Here is a 17150-nt window from a genome sequence, read left to right on the forward strand (position 1 = left end):
TATATATATATATATTAAAAAGAGCACTTGTCCCACCAATTCCCATGTCCAAATATTTCTCTTATGATACTATTAAGATCTATTAGTGAACAAAAATCATTTTTCTAAGTAATCCTTTTTTGAAACAACCTTTAAAATTAAAAGTGTATTTTAATAACAAATTTGGTGAGTTCACAAGTGAAATTTACTACTTTTGCTTATCAAACGAACGGATGTCTATTTTAAATACAACTTTTGCAATCATCACTTTGTGCATGAAGTTGAAATTTAAGTTCTATATTAACGAATCTCTTCATACTAGCATATCAATGTAATTTGCAACAAAAAATAATAATTGTAAAACGGTTAATAATATCAGACACCTACTTAAATAGTAACTTTATCTTAAAATGTAAAGCAGAATTACGTTATTCTAATAATAGTAATAATAAAAACAATCCTCTTAAACTCTTAATTTAGAAAACAAACAAAATGAAAAACGCAATAATAACAGTACCAGGTTTAAATTAGAGATGTAAAAATATTTATCGGAAAACAATACCGTTATAACTTATATCAATTTTATCTTGATGACAACCAAACCAACCTGAAAATTAATGTGGGAAAACTGGATCCTACCATGTGATTCTCCGGCCAATAATAATGCACCGACAACAATGGAAAACTGCACCATCATTAGAATTTTATAAATAGTTAAATTTTCGCTTAGATATTTCTAAATCTTTTAAGAGGGGTACATTTATTCCCATTTGTTTTCATGTGTGAACTGCCTTTGTGTCACGGGTCACGGACTACGCTAAGATCATGTCATTTTTTTTTAGTCCTACTAACGTATGCTTCCGCCGCCGCAGGGTTGCGATTCTCAAAGTAATGTTTTTCCCACAAAGAAGCTATGTTGAAAAAATAAAATTAAAGAACACGCAAAATTGACTGTTAACAAAACATTGTTAGCTTTGATTCATTTGTAAAATCTATCTGAATTAAACAACCTATTGCATCATAAAAAAAGAAAAAGAATGACTCATGATTTCTACGATTTCTTACTAAGAAAAGGGATTCTACTTCCCCCAAAGTTAACCTACCAAGTTAACATACGTCAAAAATCACATGTCAAACAGGGAGTTATTTTTAAAAATCTCATACAAAACATTTGAATGAATAAAACGAAACAAAAATGTTTGAAAAATATTAATTTAGTTGCAGAATAAATAAGAAAGTTGTTCTCCGTTGGTTAACATGAATGAAGAAAAATCCCTTTTCTTCTTAAGTATTTCCAAAACTTGAACTGTGAATTTTTTTTAAAAAAAATCTACATTACATTAAATACTAATTTTTAAAAAAAAAATTACAATAGAATACATTTCAATGAATAAAATGAAACAAAAACGTAGTAAATTTTCTAGTAGTCAAATTATATACTTTGAGTTTGCTACTAATTGTTTGCATATGTTACCGTGAATGACCAAATTCAAGTCAAAGTAGACTTTCACCGGTGAATGTCAACAATCACACAGTCGCTTTAAAGAACGTCCGAAATGGTTGTTATATTCGATTTGATATTATTTTATTCGTTGCTATTGCTATATTTATTCGATATTTTAACATCTGCAGATAATAGATTAGGAGAAACCTGCGTTCGGAGTTACGGTTACATGCATAACAGGGCAGTGGCACTTGACCTTTAAAAAAATTTTGATGTTGATGGGCATATGGGAGAAGTGAATACCGGGCAGTGGCACTTACTAGTCAGCATATATTTCTGGGACATTTACCAAAGCAACTATGTGATTGTAAACATTCACCGGTGGAAGTCAACAACCAACTAATTTCTGAGTCGCGATGACTCAGGGGATAGAGCGTTCGCCTTCCAATGAGGTGAACCGGGCTCGAATCCCGGCGATGATTGGAATACGAATTCCGCATCCGGCTTGAACCGACCACAGTGCTGACGTGAAATATCCTCAGTGGTAGACGGATCATGGGTTTGAGTCCCTTTGCCGTCAGGCTAACCGTGAGAGGTCCTCGTGGTCTTCCACTCCATGTAACGCAAATGCGGGTTAGTTCCATCAAAAAAAGTCCTCCACAAAGCCAAATTTCTCTCAATACTTGATCCAGGAGAGTTCCCTTGTCTTCTGAATTGGGTTCAAAATTACAAGGCTACTGAGTTGAACATTAATAGTCGTGAACCCAAAAATTCGCTCTCCTTGCCTAGAAATTAACCGCCATTTCTTAAAAACACAATCTTTTCATTGAGCCTCGATGTCTCAGGGGATAGAGCGTTCATCTTCCAATAAGGGGAACCCTCGTTCAAATCCCAGCGATGGCTGGTCGATACGAATTCCGCATCTGGCTTTCCCTGACCACCATGCTGACGTAAAATATCCTCTGTGTTAGACGAATCATGGTTTAGAGTCCCCTTGCTGTCAGGCTACTCGTGAAAGGCTCTCATGGCTTTCCTCTCCATGTAACGCAAATGCGGGCTAGTTCCATCAAAAAGTCCTTCACGAAGGCAAATTTCTGCCAAAACTTGATCCAAGAGTTCCCTTGTCTTCTGGATTGGGTTTTAAATTACAAGGCTACTGAGTAGAACATTAGTAGTCGTAAACCCAAAATTGGGTCGGCTGTGCAACGACGGTTATAAAATAAAACAAACATCAATTTCTGCCATTTACAGTAACATATATTTATGCCCATAGTTGTAATACCGGAAACATTTGATCGATTTCGACTATGATTAGTTCAGTTAGTTCCCGTGGATTAAAAGAAGAAAAAAAAGATTGTGTTCTTGAAAAAAATATTTAGAGAAATATTTATAACTACGAAAACAAAAATATCGCATGAATTATTTAACTCATATGTATCCACCATTTAATATTTTAATTTTTTTTTATCTGCTTTCACTTAGCAAGTCAAAACAATTTGCATTGCCCCTTTATATAAGAAGAAAAAAACGATAATGATAACAAAAATATTGTCCCATTTTGGTGCTTTTATTATTTTTGTTATAATACACTTCCATAACATTGATGGCCTTAAAATTATTCATATTATGCCTCCTTAACGACGTTGAGAATAATTTTTATACTAATTTTGATAAAAAATAACTCGTAGATAAAATTTTAAAAAGTTTGCCCTAAAATTAATGAGGCATATTACGTTGTAGATTTAGTATCAGTTTCCGGCTTGACTCATTAATATCATGTAGCTAATTTAAATATGTAAATTAAATAATCGAAGTTCAAATTAATTTTATGCACTCAATGCTAATAATTTTATTAATAGTTTGTGGAGAACTCCCTAGGCACCTTTCAAACATCGATAATTTTCTTAGCACTCCTTTCATTACCCACTGGGAGGGGGGGGGGGCGTTGGGAGCCTCGGATTGAAATTATTACTTATCATCATAAACATAATGAACCACATTTAGACATTTTTGAGCCGGTGTTTAAGCAAACTATTAAAACTTCGCGAACTATTATTCCCCGAAGGCAAATTTCTCCCAATACTTGATCCAGGAGTTCCCTTGTCTTCTGGATTGGTTTCAAAATTACAAGGCTACGGAGTTGAACATTAGAAGTCATAAATCCAAAAAATTGGGTCGGCTGTTCAACGGCTGGTATAAAATTAAATAAAATGCTGAACATTAGGAGCCGTGATGTCTCAGGGGATTGAGTGTTCGTCTTCCAATAAGGTGAACCGGGTTCGAATCCCAGAGATGGCTAATCGTTACGAATTCCGCATCCGGTTTGCACCGAGCACAGTGCTGACGTAAAAATATCCTCAGGGTTAAACGGATCATGGTTTAGAGTCCCCTTGCCGTGAACTAACCGTGGGATATTTTTGTGGTTTTCCTCTTCATATAATGCAAATGCGGATGAGTTCCATAAAAAAGTCCTCCACGTAGGTAAATTTCTCCCAATACTTAATCCAGGAGTTCCCTTGTCTTCTGGATTATGTTCAGAATTACAAGGCTACGGAGTTGAACATTAGTAGTCGTAAACCCCTCAAAATTGTGTCGGTCGTTCAACGACTGTTATAAAATAAAATAAAATATAAAGCTTTATTAAAAATAGACGCATCTCAAGTATTGCAGTCAGCAGAATTCACAACAGGAAAGAACAATAAGTTCTCAGAGAGGAAAGAACGTAAGTCAGATGGGTCAACCAGCGACAATTTGAAGATGATTTACATAAAACTATTTCCGAGCAAAGAGTTTATCACCTTTTGTGGATTCTTCCTTTGCGAGCACTTTTCCATGGAACTCAAGGACATCCTAGCAGACTATTCTTAAGAAAAAGTTCCTTTTATACACAGATTTGCGCAACTTCCTACAACGCCGCACTTCATATTTTTTCCCCCCACCATTTTGTAAGACACTTAAAACCGCATAACATTTCTGGGAACGATACCAATTTAGAATTAGAGAAGTCAGTTGCGAACTTGAGAGTGTAACAGAATGATGTTGCGTGATTCACAAAAGGATGTTGAATTATCAACTTGATATGACAAGTTTTTCTCAAGAAGGATCTTATATGGAATAACGAATATTTAATTTTAATGAAATGTTTCTATTCTGAAAAACTGAATTCTTTCTAAGTCTCGATATCAAGAAGACAACATTATTTCATATTTCAAAAAGAATAAATGAAAAGAGAGAACAAAAAATATAACACGGATAAAAATTTCGAGAATAAAAATGACTCGAATAGTTTTTGAGACATTTTAAGTATACGACTTTTTTAATATTTATTAACTGAGAAACGACTGATTTTCGCACAAATTTTGCATTTTGCCATTTAAAATTATATTTCTTAAAATGATGTAAAAATGTTTTTGCCTTACAACTCAAAAGTTTTAAACTATTATTAAACAATATAATAAAAATAATAAATATTTGTTAAAAAATATATTTAGCATGAAATTAACTTTGGATAAACGAAATCTTTTACTCATCGGCAAAAAACCTTTCGATCCATTAAATGTTTTTAGTAGCGATAGCCATAAATGTAAAATTAGCAATAAAAGGCCCAAATTTTGGACTGCTCTCCAGCCTAAAATATTGGGGCTATATTTTCAACATTGCGGCCAACTTCCATAATTTAAAGGTCGAAAATTCAACAAAAAAAAAAGTCTGTTTGGTTTTTCAGAAAAAATACGGTATCGTATCTGATTTCTAAACTCAAAATATTGTCTGGACTAATTAATTAGCACATTTTACGTGAGCCAGTAAGAATAAGTCCTAGTGAGTGAAAATCCAATCATTAAATGAAAAGTTATTCAGGATGTTCACGTTTGTGTACACATTTGATATAATAATAATGAACATAATTTAATTGTTAAAAAAAAAGTGTCCCAACCCATTGGGGGCGGAAATAATTATTTAAACTAGAAAAATGACGAAAACTAAAAAAAATTTGACAAATTACTGTTACTTAAAATGGACGTGCAAAAAAAAAAAAAAAAAAAAAAAAAAAAAAAAAAAAAANAATAAAAAAAAAAAAAAAAAAAAAAGCTTTTTGATAGTCGGATGAAGTTTTTCTAATAAACGTCTATGAAACTCCTCTTGCTTCCTCCTCCAATAAAACAGGTTTGTGTACACATCTTCCTTAATAGTGATTAAACAGATTGTCTCTTTTCCCTCTCGCTTAAATATTAATTTGCAACCACTAATACAAATATAATTTTTCACTGAATAAGCATTCTAAAAATATAGATTAAGGGTACTTCTCACGGAACTTTTTTTTACAAAAAATACTCTTCAGTGAATAATTATAAACTAAGAAACAATTATAAACCAAGAAATAATTATAAAAAATGCATTAGAGTTACGGTGGCTCAGGGGGAGCTGGGTGTTTAACGGATTTGAGGACTGGAGTTGCTACGGAGTCATTGATAGTCGTAAATCCGAAAGTGGGACGTCCATGCAACGCAATAAAATGAAGTAAAAAAAAATACATTAAGTTAATCTGTATTATCCATTTGATAACCTTGCAATTTAACTCGATAACATTGTATAAGGAATTTATGAAATGAAAAATAATTTATTGAAAACATTTACTAATAAAACTTAAATAATTGCGTATTATTTGCCGGATACGGAACCAATTTCTTTCGAGTAATAGCCAGAGTTGAGCAAATCTTTTTGTCTCCGATAATTGCAAAACACTAAACATGGAATAGTGACGCTTAAAAGCCTTACGAAACACAGAAGCCGTTTTAATAGCAATCAGGGACCCCGGGCACAGAAATGTTTTTAGCCCCCTTAACAAGTCATACTGTTTACAATAGAACTAACAAACTTAACAGACATAAACTAAAGCCTTTTAAAACTATTATATAATTTTTAACAAACTTAAGTACATTTTTATAACCCCAAAAACTCAATGCACATAAAATAAAGCCTTCATAAACAATGCATAGCTCTAAAAAAATTGAGATGCTAATTAGTTGCAATCCTCAAATAATAAAATAATTTTCAAAACTAAGAAGCAAATTAAACTAATTAAATTTTAAAAAAGACATAAGGGTAAAAAAATTGAAAAGGTATGAATTATTTCGTCTAACTATTAAAGTCAGTTATTAAAATACCTTTCAAAATGCACGTCAGACATAACCAGCTCAAAAGTTTCTGTCCCATAGTGCTTTGTAATTTTAAACTCTTTCAATTATTATTTTATTTAACTAATGAAAAATACTAAACAAAGTTAGTGGTGGTCAAGCATATTTAGAGTTAGTACAGGGTTTCCGCTACGGTAGCTTTTTTCGCAAAATGCGAAAAGACCCCTCAAAAATGCTAAAATTCAACAAAGCATTTTCGCATTTTTGCTAAAGGATTTTACTAAATTCCATTAAAAAAGAAGCTTCCGCGAAATAAAGTGCTAATTTTATTTATTCTTCTTTGATAAAGACACTTGAGAGTTTGAAAATAGATGTTACAAAATGCTCATCCTTAGGTACAGATGGATCTTCAGTTATGACTGGTGTTAGAGCGGGGGTTGCTGCTCTGTTCAAAAACCAAAATCAGCATTTAATTTCAGTACATTGTGTGGCACATAGGCTAGCATTAGCCGTGAGCCAAGCAGCGTCTGAGAATGCTTACCTGGTAAAGTTTCAGGACATAATAAAAAGAATTCACTCTTATTTTGAATGCTCCCCTGCAAATACCAGGCGATTGAAGAATGTTCAAGATATCCTTGAACAAAAATCAAGGAAATTCATAAAGTTATCAACAACTCGGTGGTTGTCTTTGGGGAATTCAGTTACAGCTCTGGATTGCAACTGGCAAGCTCTTGTTAGTGTTTTAATGGAAGACAAACGTCCTGTTGCTCAAGGGTTGTTAAAAAATATAACTACTTTTTTGTTTTTAGCAACCACTGCCATCATGAATGATATCATGTTCAACATTAATAAATTAAGCCTCATATTTCAAAAATCTAATTTAAATTTTGAATATGTTCAATCAAGTGTGAAGGCTTGTATTTCAAGTTTAGAAGAAATAAAAAATGGCACCGGCACTCATTATATGAGTTTTTTAGATGATGTGCCTAAGAAGGAAAGTGAAAAATTTGAGTTTCAGGGCCATATAATTTTAGATGGACTGAAACAGAGGGAAAGATTCCGTAATTTGATGCACAATTTTTTAAACTGTATCATTGAAAATATTACTGATAGATTGGGAGATTTGGATAAAATCGAAATGTTCAATATATTTATACCTAGCAGGATGCCCCATAGTTCGGAAGAATTACAGCATTATGGTGTAAAGGAAATCCGTTGCATTTTCAATTTGTTTTCGGAATCTCCCAGAAAAGATTTTCAGTTTACAGAAACTGAATTACTTTGTGAATGGGGATTATTTAAACACATCTTAATGCAACGATGTAAAAACATGTCATTTAATGAATTACTTTTATTTTTATATACCAATGATGTGTCTGAACAGTACCCATTAATAACTTCTGTTATAGAGTATTGTGCAACAATACCAATGCACACTGTTGACTGTGAAAGGGGCTTTAGCTGCCTTAATTTGATTAAAACTAATATTCGAAACAGGTTGTTAATCAACCATGTAAACAATTTGTTAATGATTAATATTGAGGGCCCTGAAAGTGCATTTAACTTTCAAGAAGCATTTGTAAAATGGGCAAACATGAAAGAAAGGAAGATTGTTAATTATAAACCAAAATGTTTTGATAAATAATAAATGTGTTTTTTTTTTGTTATAGGTATTCTTTTTGATATTCTTGTACATTAAGCTATTCTTTGTCAGATAACTTTCAGTACTAGTTTGATATAAAGTTTTATTATACGCCTAATGGCATTTTAGCATTTTGCTAAAACTTTTTTTCAGATTTTAGCTTTTTTGCTAATGAATTTTTAGACTCAGCTTAAACCCTGAGTTAGTATGACTTGAAGAGTTGAGTACCTAAAAACTTCATTTTAACGTAGAAACGTTGACTTTTTAAGTTTTCCAGGTGATAAACTGCTCAAACTATTGGTGTTTGCATGATACTCAAACACTAATTGCTGAAAAAATGCACACGTTTTACGCAAGAATATATTTATTTTAAAAATATATAATGCAATGTTGTTTATTCTTAGTTTTTCTTTTATACAATTTATAAGAAGTTGAATTCTCAAGTTCCCCCTGAGTGCTTGGGGCCCTCGGACACTGCCCGGGTGTGCCCATGCATAAAGACGGTTAACTACAGTGGGACTCCCACTGTAGTTTAGACAGTGGAGCAAACGAAACCTTGGATCCCTTAATGTTAATTTCATATTATGCGATTAATATAATTAATTTAATTTAATTATCTTAATTAATTTATTTAATTCAATTTAATTATTTTAATAAATTTATTTTAATTATCTTATTTAATTTAATTTAGTTAATTTAATTTAACTTAATTTAAATAATCTAATTAATTAATTTAATTTCTCGCAATGTCTGGAGAACTTTTTAAGTGAATCGAAAACGTTACCAGGGTGTGCCCATGCATAAAAACGGTACTGAACATAGGAATAGTCATTTTGACTCAGTTATGTTACTGAATGAAAGTTAGATTTTTCCGGGTCGAAAACTCGTACTTTTAGCTTAATTTCTATTATACAACTGGTCTATCTCAAACCTTGAAAAGGTTTCGTTCTCCCCGTGCTTTAATGAGAAAATACCGAAACTTTTTAATTTTGTTAAAAATAACGAGAATTCCAAGGAAACAAAAACCTTGACCTCAATACAGATAGTTTTAATTTGGCGGCGGTCCTCGAAGACTTTCAGTGACTAGTATCGAAGGAGCTTCAATATTAAGAGAGAAAAAAAAAGTTGTTTAGACTTTAAAAGAAAGGGAAAAAAAATTAAAGAAACCGTAATCGCCCACACAACATATTTTACACAGGGAAGCCATTATATTCTTATCTTTTTTTCATCGGTCATTTATGGAAAATTTGTAATGCTATATAAAACGATCTACACTTGAGTTTTCAATTAAGAAACTCACCACTCGAGTAACGAGAATATTCTGTGCCTAACTCTGGAATCTTAGAATTTTTTTTCCAAATCTGTTTTGCCAAAGAAAATAAAAATGACACAGTTTGACAGCTTCAAACACAAAGCAATTTTAAATTCTATATATATCACCTTGCTGGAAATAATACAAACAACAATTTGCTTCTGGAAGAAGAAAAAGTGCAATCTTTTGAGTATTTGAAAACATTTGATAATCTAACATAGGGGTGCACAAACTTTTGGAGTGAAGGGCCACTTGCACAGCAGGTAGATAAACAAAGGGCCGCAAGAATATTTTGTTGGTAAATATGATAATTTCTACATAAACATTAGTGTTATATGCAGTTTTTTTATCAGTAAACTTAATAACATATTTGAAGAAAATTAAATGCTCTTAATTATTTCAATTTATTTAAAACTAAAAAATCTGACACTTTTTTTAGGAAAACTTTTTTCCATTTTTCACAATTATTAATTTGTTAAATATATAAATTATGTATACATATATATACATAAATATTGGGGGAAGGGATATACATTCTAAAACCAAAAAGAAGCTTACAAAATGAAAGTGCAAAAAATATATGCATTTTATAGAGTCATATAATTTTTTTAAACAAAAAACACAATTTTATTGGGAACAATTAAGTTGCTAATTTTAATTAAATATTTTAACTAAAGAAAATGTATAATGTTTAAACAAAAACAAATTAAAAAAATGTTTTTTGTTTGCATTTAAAAGCTTCCGTGGGCAGCTCACCAACAGTCGTCGGGCCGCAGGTTGTGCAACCCTAATCTAACACAATTCCAATGTTTTTGAGGATAATATTTAAAAATTAATAGACTTCTATTTATCCTTATCGGATATTTATTAACGTTCTATTTGTTTATAAATTGCAGATCCATTTTAAATATCTTTTTTTTTTACTAAATTTATAAATACAAATTACGATTTATAATTTTTTTTAAATAAAAAAAGCTATTATAAAACATGTTTTCGAAAAATTATTGAGAACATTATTTTTAATTTTTTTATTGGTCATTTATGATGATTTTTTGGACCACTTTTTGCATTTTTTAATTTCACCAACATACTGCTCAGGGAATGAACAGCTGCCAATAACTGTCATAAAAATTGCATAATATTTGTTCACTAAAAAGTGTTGTTTCATGTAACGACAGGCACTGTTAAATAAAGTATTTATAAGTATTTCCTTTTTCAAGAGACTGTAAGTTCTATTTAGCATATAATAAAATGAACAAATTCGATGTACAGTGTGCGAAAAAAAAACGCTATCTCATATATATATATATATATATATTATTTCTTTATGAAAAAATACTTTTTTTTCATGCATTAGGTAAAAACATTTCTCATTCATCCCTCGTAAATTTATTTCTGTATGATGCTAAAACAAACTTTATTTATAAGCATGATATAAATACAAATGAGAAAAAAATAGGGTTGTTTTTATTTTTATTACGTGCATGTTTTTTTCCATGATCCGTGTTTTCCAGATGCTAACGTTTGCGGGCATTTCTGCTTAAATTAGAAAAGACAGTTTATTCTATGTATAGAAACAAAATAGACATAAACACAAGAACCCGGGAGAAAAATGGATCTTCGCAAGATATTTTTTCCTTCCGTGTTACAATATAATAAGCAACATTCGCTTTCTATTATTATTTTTTTAATTGAATAATTTGTATGCTTAGGAGACAATTAGGTAAATGCGAAAAAATAAAGAATAAGTTATAACGCATTTTCACCTAATTTGTATCATTAAAAATAACGCAATTAAACAAGTGAATAAAGCAAAATTCTAAAGTGGACGGAATTCCAGATTCAGAGTGCATGCGCAGAAATTTCCATATAAATCGTATTACCTGTGTAGGAAATAAGGCTTGCGTTATGATTAATGCAAGATAAAAGCTATGCTAAATCTCTCTAATATCCTTTGTTTCAGGCAGAACTTATTGCAAGGGGTGGGTAACAAGACCGGTAATGGCTAATATAACAAGACGCATCTCCATTTAGAAATTTTTATTCTAATTCTGTAAAAAAAAAAAAAAGAGAGAAAGAGACCTAGGTGAAAAGTGCAATAGCGCAGCAATCTGAACAGACCTGAGCAAGAACAAGCTTTCATTTTAATTAAAATAAAATGCGTTAAAGTATAAAAACTGAGGTAGTATACAACGAGACTTAGGAGAGAAAAAAATGAGTGAATCGATTTGAGGAACTTTGTAAGAGGAACTTTGGAATTGTCGTCAGGAGAAAATAAGCAATAAAAATGTTCGTATTCGCAATAGCTGGGATGAGAGCCGTGATGTCTCAGGGGATAGAGTGTTCGCTTTCCAATGAGGTGAACCGGGCTCGAATCCCAACTGTGGACGGTTGATACGATCCGCATCCGGCTCACACCGGCCACAGTGTCGACTAAATTATCATTTGTGGTAGACGGATCATGGGTGAGAGTCCCCTTGCAGTCTGACTAACCGTGAGAGGTTTTCGTGGTTTTCCTCTACATGTAAGGCAAATGAGGGTTAGTTCCATAAAAAATCCTCTACGAAGGCAAATTTCTCCCAATACTGTATCCGGGAATTCCCTTGTCTTCTTCGTAAACCCAAAATTGGGTCGGCTGTTCAACGACGGTTATAAAATTGCTGGAATGAGAATTCATATATTTTACACTCATTTGAAGTATATAGCACTCAAACGGGGCAGACAATTTCACACCTTCCTCACAGCATTTACAGGGGCAAGCAGGATTTAGAGGGTGACCACTGAGGCCGTACGTCCAAAGCTTCAAAAATTTTTAGAGCCCCCCACAAGGAACTTTTAGAATTTTTAAAGGTAAAATTGATTTGTGCAATTTTCTAAAAAAATTATTTTATATTTTCAAGCGTAATGTTTCAACTATATATCTATAAATATCTTCAAGTATATCAAGTACCATATATCAAGTATCATATATCTATATATATCTTCAAGTATATATCAAGCATATCTTCAAGTATATCAACTATATATATCTTCAAGTATATCAACTATATATATCTTCAAGTTATAACCCCCGTATCTTACCCTTCAGTACACCAGACTCGATTTTCCAAAGATGAAATTTCGCTGCACAAAACAAATATGATTTTACGGGGCTTTGTTCAAAGTAAATGAAAGTAAAATGAAGTAACTTTTATTTTACAACTGAGGCGGTTATTCGGCAAGAAGAAACGTTGCCAGATTTTGTAAAGATAGTTTCCAGTTCATTAAAAAAGAAAAAAAAAAAACCTCCGAAATATTTGGAGTTTTTCCAAAGTCAGGCCTAATTACTGTGTGTGGCAAGAAGCATGCAAAAAATTTCGTTATAAAAATAAATAAAAGGAATTAAATAGGAACATTTTCTGCAGAACTAAACTTTCTCTTATACAAAGATAACATTTCAAAGATAACATTTCATATGTACAAAGATAACATTTCATATGTTCATTAAGGAGTGGTATTGTAGATCTTAAAAGGCTCGTTTTTTTAAAAAAAAATCTATTAATGATTTCATGAACAAAAACTAGGAAACTGAATAAAAACTCTTTCCCATTTTTGTGGAAAACCTACTCATTTTAATCAATCTAAAATTACCATAGTTTTTTTCCCTGCCACGGTTCTGATTTGTGAATATGTGAAAAAGAGGTTTAATTTCTGTGAAAGAAAAAAGAAAACGAGAACTGATTCTTGATAAAGTTGTTCTAAAATTAAGTCACACGTCATCGATTTCATTTTGCAAAAGAAGACTTTTGTGAACAGGGCTTGCTTTAGAAAAGCGGGGGTCCTAGGCACAAGACTGTCAGGGGCAGCCTAATTGTTACCCTAAACCAAATTTACACGTTAATTAATTGTGAAGAGTTTTTAAATTAAAACATGTTAGCGATAGATTAATTAATTTAAAAGCGTATTTCAATACTTCATTAAATACGTACTCTTCATTAAATACGTTTTTCAATTTTTATTAACTATTACTTCTAATAGAAAATCCCTAAGGAAAAACACAAATAGAATATATTTGTAACATTTAGGAGGCCCCCAGAAGTAGGAGGGGCCCTAAGCCTGGGTCTGTGAGGCCTTATGATAAATCAGACACTATTTGTGAAGGGTTTATTATCTTTAATGAAAAATACTGCAAAAGGCTAATTTCTGAGACAAAATATATAGTTTAAAGTATATAGTTTCTGTAAAGTATATAGTTTAAAGTATGCAGTTTTGGTAAAGTATGTAGTTTAAAGCAATGTTCCCCAACCTTTTTGTCACCGCGGACCAGTCAACGTTTGATAATTTTACCGCGGCCGCTGGGGGAGGGGACGTGGATTGTTTACATTTTAAATTATTTTGATTTATTAAGTTTAATTTAATTGTATTTAAACATGCCTTCGAAATAAAATACTGTTACGCCAAAAAATAAATATAAAGTGATTTAACATTTTAACTTACAAGAACGTTAAATCAATGAGAACCCTGAGCTTGTTTCTTTGCAATGAGACTCGAAGTGCGTTGCTTATGTCCAGTTTATTCCGTTGCTTTATTTTGGTTGCTGTTACTGTTCTTCATTAGTTCCAATGTAAATTTCGTGTTTTATTAGTGATATTTACAGTTATGATTATTGATTTTTTTTAAATTAAAACTAATTGAAAGAGAAAAGAGTTGCGGTGGTTTTTTTTTCTTTTTTTTAACTTTTCAAAACATTAAATAATTTATGTCACTACCTTCGAGGGCCGACTTTTTTTTTAAATAAATGAAATTTTAATGGAACTCAGATATTTTTAATTTGGGGTACAAACCTTGGAATTTAAATTCAGTTTCAATGAAACGGGCTGCCCGGTACCATTTGTTCCACGGACCGGTATCGGTCGCGCGGACCGGTGGTTGGGGAACACTGGTTTAAAGTATATAGTTTTGGTAATGTATATAGTTTACAGTATATAGTAAAGTATATAGTTTAAAGTATATAGTTTTTATAGTAAAACACTTTGTGAAGGATCTGTTTCAACAATAAATAGTAAACAATTTTATAAAGCGTTTTTGCTGTTAAATATTTTGCGAAGGGCCTGTTTTAGCGACAAACAATTCCCAGCAAATTTCGTTAACAGAACCAAATTTCTTCTATAATGACGGCTGGAAATTAAAAAAAAAATTTATAATGTCAAAATACATTTAAAAAATGACGCATATTTACTGTCAAAAACTAAATGAAAAACCCAGTAGTTTTTCAAAAATGTTACAAACAAATGATTTAAAGTTCTAACTCATTGCAGAACTTGTGAGTTCTTATATGTGTCTAATATATTATAAGATTCAAATTTCGGATCTGTTCCGGTATTGAGTATGTTTTGTAAGTAACATGCTTATGTTAAGTTAAGATTTGTTACAAAATAATGTATTTCAATAAAAGATTTTCAAATTTCATACGGACTTTCAAGCTTGATGGAAGACTTACATAGAAATTCAAATAATTTATTATAGACTTTGAAAGTTATATTACTAAATAACAGTAGCAGAGTTAAACTTGAAAACTCTTATCCATACCTAATATATTATGATTAAGATTTAAATTTCAGGAGACATTGAAATGCTGGTAGTAACATGTTACACCAGTTTCGTTAAGAAATTACTAATTGCGTGTTAAATGGTGATCTTAACTGTTGAAGGTGGGGAATACATAAGTTATGGAATAAAACACTAAAACCCACGTTTTTGCGTATTAGTATTACATTTGGCATTATAATGCAAAAAAATACAAAATAAACACCGTCTTTACGCATGGGCACACCCGGGCAGTCAGGGGGTCCTTCAGAATGTTACTTTTCAAAAATTGTATTAAAAAAATTTGATAAATAACATTGCCTTATATATTTAATAAAAAATATATAATCTATTGCATTAAGTGTGTATTTTGCTTCTCTTTCTACAAATAGTGATTGATTATCATCACACACACCAATAATTCGAACAGTTTATCACCAGGAAAACCTAAAAAGGCACCCAAAATCTATTTTTCTACATTGCTACGAAGTTTTTAGGTACTCGACTCTCATTTCCTGCAAATGTTGACATATCATTGTGTTCCGGAAAAAATATCGATGTCAAGTAAATTAATGCGAGCAAGTTTTAATGTCTCTAAAAATGCTTGTGCACCACCAACTCTGTTTAGTATTTAAAATTAGTTAAATATAGTAATAATCGGAGGAGTTTAGAATTACACATCACCATGGGACAACAGCTTTTAAACTGGTTATGTCTGATGTGCATTAAAAGATGTTTTAATAACTGCTAAGTTTGACGAAATAATTCATACCATTTTTTTTCACAAGTTAATTATTTTAATTAGCTTCTATGGTTTTTCAGAGTTATTTCATTATTCGGCGGTTGCAACTGATTACCATCTAAATTTTTTTTTAATATTATGCATAGTTTAAAAATGCTGTATTTTATGCATATGTAAGTTTTCAGTAAGATTTTAAACTTAATGATTTCTATGCCCGGGGCACAGCATGTTATTAAGACGGCCCCGCGTTTACCCAAAATAATAACAGTACATAATACATCTAGACTACATTATTTTTGAAATTTCGTACTGTGAAAAAATGAATTATAATACCGCTTAGTTGGGCGAAAAAAGATAAAAGAACATACCCCCGACTTCCGAATGGATAAGAAATAAAATCCAAACGATCAGCTTCAAGCGAAAGATCATCTCATCATATTTCCACACTGCACTACAGAAATCGCCACAACTGAAAACACGAGGAGAATTTTGCCCCTCCCGCTTTTTTCCGACCTCACGCAATCTCTGAGCATGCGCCTTAGAAGGTGGAACAAAAACTACTCGCGGAAAAAAATAAGTAAATTAAAAAACTAACTTCTTTCATCAACAAACATTTCTCTCCACTCCTCCCCCTCCCTTGCTAAGTGCGATGTTAATAATAATGAATCATTCACCGTAAATGAGGTTAGAATTTAAATATTTAATTCATCATTTGTTTAAAGCGTTTAAATTTTTATTTCTGTTTCCGTTTCATTATTTGCATCGTCAAAAATATTTAAATTTACATCTTCAACGATAAACTTTCACAGGAATTAATGTGTTATAGTTTTCGAACAACACTCGTTCATTTCTTTTGTCGTAACTTATTTTTTTAATTCGTACTATTAGTTCACATTCTCCCTATATCTTGTTCAAATATTCAATCGTTAATAAAATACTTTATATTCATCCACTCAAATTCAAATACATTTATTCGAACTTGTAGTAGATGACACTTGATGTTAATACAATTTTTTCAAATATTAGTTCGTTAATTAAATAGAGATGAGCGAAAAACGAATTTTCTAATCGAAGAAATTTTCAGAACGCAATTTTCTGATTGGTTAAAGCGTTAGTCATTGTTTTAAATTTTAAATAAACGATTCAGTTTTTCACATATTTTGAAAATAACAGCATAAATAATTTCTATTTGAAGAATTTCTGTTTCTTCTCTATTTGAACGAAAAATTAGTTTATTGCACACATTTAAATATTTAATTATTTGATATTTTCTGTGTCAGATGAATTGAATAAAGANTCATCCACTCAAGTTCAAATACATTTTAGACTTT

At 31.4% G+C, this 17150-nt stretch overlaps 1 protein-coding gene across 1 annotated transcript in view; it reads right to left on the reverse strand.

Moving 5' to 3' along the window:
* The window catches only part of LOC107455186 (sushi, von Willebrand factor type A, EGF and pentraxin domain-containing protein 1), a 52783-nt gene extending 36405 nt beyond the window's left edge, over positions 1–16378 (reverse strand). The window contains exon 1 of the mRNA XM_043052213.2: positions 16188–16378. Within this exon, the coding sequence (XP_042908147.1) occupies positions 16188–16248 (61 nt within the window). The 5' untranslated portion in view covers positions 16249–16378. The remainder of the gene's footprint in view (positions 1–16187) is intronic.
* Positions 16379–17150: the final 772 nt, after the last annotated feature.

This window comes from Parasteatoda tepidariorum, chromosome 7, assembly GCF_043381705.1.
Source record: "Parasteatoda tepidariorum isolate YZ-2023 chromosome 7, CAS_Ptep_4.0, whole genome shotgun sequence".
In the NCBI taxonomy this organism is placed as follows: Eukaryota; Metazoa; Arthropoda; class Arachnida; order Araneae; family Theridiidae; genus Parasteatoda; species Parasteatoda tepidariorum.